Source organism: Limulus polyphemus, unplaced genomic scaffold, assembly GCF_000517525.1.
Source record: "Limulus polyphemus unplaced genomic scaffold, Limulus_polyphemus-2.1.2 Scaffold1406, whole genome shotgun sequence".
In the NCBI taxonomy this organism is placed as follows: domain Eukaryota; kingdom Metazoa; phylum Arthropoda; class Merostomata; order Xiphosura; family Limulidae; genus Limulus; species Limulus polyphemus.
In genome coordinates, this window is record NW_013667016.1 from 79925 (window position 1) to 85157 (window position 5233).

The 5233-nt window shown below is 35.1% G+C and overlaps 1 protein-coding gene across 3 annotated transcripts in view; it reads left to right on the forward strand.

Annotated features, from left to right (window-relative positions):
- Positions 1-5233, forward strand: part of LOC106463430 (ADAMTS-like protein 3) — a 48624-nt gene that overhangs the window by 35621 nt on the left and 7770 nt on the right. For all 3 annotated transcript variants that reach the window (XM_022390920.1, XM_022390922.1, XM_022390921.1), the window contains exons 13-16: positions 57-267; positions 1916-2831; positions 3096-3643; positions 4395-4559. In XM_022390920.1, the coding sequence (XP_022246628.1) occupies positions 57-267; positions 1916-2831; positions 3096-3643; positions 4395-4559 (1840 nt within the window). The remainder of the gene's footprint in view (positions 1-56; positions 268-1915; positions 2832-3095; positions 3644-4394; positions 4560-5233) is intronic.

A 5233-nucleotide genomic window follows, 5' to 3' on the forward strand; every position in this document is an offset into this window, starting at 1 on the left:
ATATATATATATATATATATATATATAGTTTTATCATAATAAGTTATTTTTAATAGATGGAACCTTACAGAGTTTTCACCTTGTTCCAAACGTTGTGGAGGAGGAATCCAGTACCGACAAGTACAGTGTATCCACCATCTGGGACAGGAACCAAGAAATGTGAAACTTCTTCAGAATAACTTGTGCCCGCAGCCTCCACCGCCCTCCCAACAATACTGTAATGTTATTGACTGCCCCGCCATGTGGCAAGTTGGAGTATGGAGTAAGGTAAAGCATTTTAATTCCACCTAAGCATATTTCAGAAGCTGTAAAATGACTTGAAAAAGTCTTAGAAATGTAATTATTGACAAAATTTGTCACGATATGAAATGTGTAGCGTTTACTTTGAGATGTAACCTGAGGGATTAGAAAATGTTGAGTCGCCGGGTTTACATTATGCAGTCAACACAATAGATCAGAATCGGGCAAAAATCATTTAATAAAACATTTAAATTAAAGCGCTTTACATAAATGATCTAACTAAAACTCGGTTTCATTGAATGTAAAACGTTTATATTATTGGAGGAGACACACGAGAAAACGTTTTCTTTTTCAAAATCACAAACCTTTTGTATTCTGAATAAAGTTTAAATCAGTCTCTGGCTTTTACCTTCGTAACCCTGTGAATAAATTATAAACACATAAATTAAATTTTTGTTGAGACAAAATAATTTTCTTTCAGAAATGAGTGTTTGATTAAAGGAGTTAATAGGTTTAGTTTACCACAAATAACCTTTTACTCGAGGGTTGGTTGGTAGTTGGTAATTAAGCACAAAGCTACACAATGGGCTACCTGTGCTCTGCCCACCACGAGTATCAAAACCCGGTTTCTAGCGTTGTAAGTCCACAGACATACAGCTGTGCCACTGGGGGGGGGGGGGGGCTCAGTGAGAGAAGAAAATTTCCTAAAAGATTCTCTATGCCCACTTGGGAAGTTGTCTGTTTTAGAAGTATCTTTTGTGGCTGCACCATTATTAGGTAGAAAAAATATTGTGGTGACGAGGAACCAAAATGTTATAACTAATGTGTCGAATAAATTGTTGAAATACAGTTATTTAAAACCTCTGTGGTTTATATGGGCTTCTCATCGGTAATTCGAAGATTCTTTGTATGAGATAAAGGTATTTAAAACCTCTGTGGTTATTCGGTAATTCGAAGATTCTTTGTATGAGATAAAGGTATTTAAAACCTCTGTGGTTTATATGGGCTCCTCATCGGTAATTCGAAGATTTTTTGTATGAGATAAAGTTTTTTAAAACCTCTGTGGTTTATATGGGCTCCTCATCGGTAATTCGAAGATTTTTTGTATGAGATAAAGTTTTTTAAAACCTCTGTGGTTTATATGGACTCCTCATCGGTAATTCGAATATTTTTTGTATGAGATAAAGTTTTTTAAAACCTCTGTGGTTTATATGGACTTCTTATCGGTAATTCGAAGATTCTTTGTATGAGATAAAGTTTTTTAAAACATCTGTGGTTTATACGAACTCCTCATCGGTAATTCGAATATTTTTTGTATGAGATAAAGTTTTTAAAACCTGTGTGGTTTATATGGACTCCTCATCGGTAATTCGAATATTTTTTGTATGAGATAAAGTTTTTTAAAACTTCTGTGGTTTATATGGACTCCTTATCGGTAATTTGAAGATTCTCTGTGTGAGATAAAGTTACAAAAACCTGTGTGGTTTATATGGACTCCTCATCGGTAGTTCTAATATTTTTTGTATGAGATAAAGTTTTTTAAAACCTCTGTGGTTTATAAAGACTTCTCATCGATAATTCGAAGATTCTTTTGCATATTACTTTTACTTACTGTTTGAAGTAAAATTATAGGAATGATTGTTATTAATGTTTGGTTTCCAATCTATTTCGTTAGTGTTCCAAGAAATGTGGCGGCGGGATACGAACCAGGAAAGTGAAGTGTATTAAAGTGATTCCTTTTGGACATAAGGTCAGCCAGCCCTGGTCTCGGTGTCACGTGGAAAGACCTCTGAAACAGAAAAGTTGCGGTGTCAAGTCTTGCCAGAAAACTGCTGACAAAAGCAGCAGCTTTACACCACCGTATATCAGGATCTCAAAACAAGATTATGTTCAGGAAAAACCACACCAAAACGTTAAACTGGACGTTGGAGGCAGAGCCCTTCTTTTGGAAAGAACGACTGTTAAAATCAGATGTCCAGTTCAAAGGTTCAATAGGTCGCTGATTCGCTGGCAGAAAGGACAAACATTCTTAGCAGCAAATGAAAAGTATCAACTCAGTCGCAGAGGATCACTAAAAATAAAAAACCTTTCCAGTATGGACACTGGTCAGTACACCTGCAGGGCAGGACCAGCAAGGGCGGACATAATCATAGTTGTTAAACCGATTCCTTTCAGCAACTCGAACGAGAACGTAAACAATGAAAAATCTAATATATCAATAAAATATCCTCAGATCAAAGTTACACAGCAAACCTATGTTCAGAGCTATCCTGAAGAGAAGGTTAATTTGAAGATTGGTGGCTATGCTAGACTTTACTCGGGGTCAGATGTCAAAATTCGCTGTCCAGTTTACGGTTATGATAAATCGATGATACAATGGTACAAAGGGAATAGAAGGTTAAGGCAGAATCAGAAGTACAATATATCACACACTGGTGCTATCACCATTAAGTCACTGAGGATTGAAGATAGCGGGAAATACTCCTGTATGGTCAGCTCCGTTAAAGCTGACATGATTATATCAGTTAAACCAACTTACTTTACAAACTACCCTTTTGACCGGACAGTGGAACGGCCAGAAATCCCTTCAGGTACTCATAGATCTCATATTAACTGACATTCTTAGAAATTGATATACTGGTATGTGAATCTCCTTAAATAAAAATAAAATTTTATATTTCAAAAGTGTATGCAGTGAGACGTGGAAAACATAATTTCGATTTGAAAATATAGTTATTACTCTGGAAATACTAGAACTCCTAGACTTTTAAATTGAAAGATTTAAATGTTTATATGGAAGAAATATAATTTTTTTATTTCGTGGTTTAAGTATTTTATTATTTCTTACTATTTAGAAAGCAATAGTGATGAGCAGGAGGAATACAGTCACGAAAACAGGGGTTATGGAGCTTCGTTAGCAGTGGTAGATGATACCAATGGTATCTTTAGCTTCAGGCCTCGAGTCGACAAGCCAGACGCGAGGCCATTGGCCAGCTTATCTTCTGATGAAAGATTATACTCGGTACTATTAAGTTTAACGAGTTCTTTCGAGCCTCCTTCTTCTGCTAATTTTTCTGGTCTTTCTAAAAATCTAGAAGAAACAAGTGAATTGAGCACCTGGAAGCTTCATGGTGGTCAGTCGAGTTATGACGAAGAGATGCTGTGGAAAACTGTCCAAGAACACAATCTGACATCATCTAGACAGACAGACAATCACGTCTTTCCTCAGTTACAGCGTTTGTTGATAAACTTGTCCAAACAGTTGAAAACCTCCAAGGAAGATTCTAACCGACGTTTACTTCCTGAAGATCGGGATCAAAGTTGGTCTGAAACATTGAACCTTGAATGGTTTGTTACTCCATGGTCTACATGTTCAAGGACTTGTGGAGAAAAGGCATTCCAGGTTTGTTGTTTTATCTTTCCAACCTCACTGTCACAAATCGAACAAACTTCGTCGTGAGAAATCGTTATTGCTTCCTTAGTATATTTCAAAGCTTTTTAAAGCTAACCTTATATTAAGTCCTTAAAATCATTTCTATAATGATCTGAACAATCCTTGTAGGATGGTATAAAACAGTTAATGCACTTAAAAATAAACTCATGATCATTGTCATAAAATTGAAACTAAAATTAATTAGTTATGTTTTTTCATAATTTAAAAGAAATTAAACAAGTTTTCGTAGTTTAAAACTCGAGTAGTTATTGTTATAGAATTTTACAGTTAAAGTTAACATGTATCTATTTCACAATTTTTTTTCAGTGTTTTAAGTTTAGCTTATGATAGATATGTTTATAAATGTGGTTCGCAAAATTAAAAAAAAACCCGTAAAATCTACGTAGGTTGGTTGAGAGCAGAACCATGTTTTTAGCATTTTAGCAGTGTAAGTCTGTAACCTTATTAATATCCCACCTAAATCTACGTAGAATAACTAAATTACACTTATAAAGCTTAAATGCATTATTTGTATTAACTTTTGATATTACACATTTAGAATTTTATCTTATACTTCATTTATCAGCAAATGAACGAAAATATAATTCACTTATAAATTCTCCTTAAACACTTTTCTACCATCTAAATGGTGTGGTTGTAGTAACTTATTTCGTAAATATGTTATACGAACTGAAATTAATGAAACAGTTGTTTTTTATAGACTCGTTCAAGCCAATGCCTGTTAAAAATTGACGATAAACAACATAACAACCCAAGAGTTGTCGCCCACAAGCTTTGTATTAATGCTGGACTCAAACCTCCGATTTATATCAGATACTGTGGCGTGCCCGTGTGTCCCCGTTGGGAAATTGGAGTTTGGTCAAAGGTAGAGTACTGCTTTATGTTTTCTTTAATGAATCCAGGTCAATGGAACCACTAAAACTGTAGTCTTCCCTCATTCTGACTCTTTGTTGAGCCTCAAAAAATAAAAAGCTGTGGTCATTCCTCCTACTGACTCTTTGTTGGACCACAAAGAATAAAAAGCTGTAGTCATTCCTCATTCAGACTCTTTGTTAGACCTTAAAGAATAAAAAGCTGTGGTCATTCCTCATTTTTACTCTTTGTTGGATCTCAAACAATAAAAAGCTGTTGTCATTCCTCCTACTAACTTTTTGTTAGACCTCAAACAATAAAAAACTGTGGTCATTCCTTCTACTAACTCTTTGTTAGACCTCAAACAATAAAAAGCTGTGGCCATTCTTCCTACTAACTCCTTGGTGGACCTCAAACAATTAAAAGCTGTGGTCATTCCTCCTACTAACTCTTTGTTGGACCTCAAACAATAAAAAGCTGTGGTCATTCTTCCTACTAACTCTTTGTTGGATCTCAAACAATAAAAAGCTGTGGTCATTTCTCCTACTAATTCTTTGTTAGACTTTAAACAATAAAAAGCTGTGGCCATTCTTCCTACTAACTCCTTGGTGGATCTCAAACAATAAAAAGTTGTGGTCATTCCTCCTACTAACTTCTTGTTAGACTTCAAACAATAAAAAGTTGTGG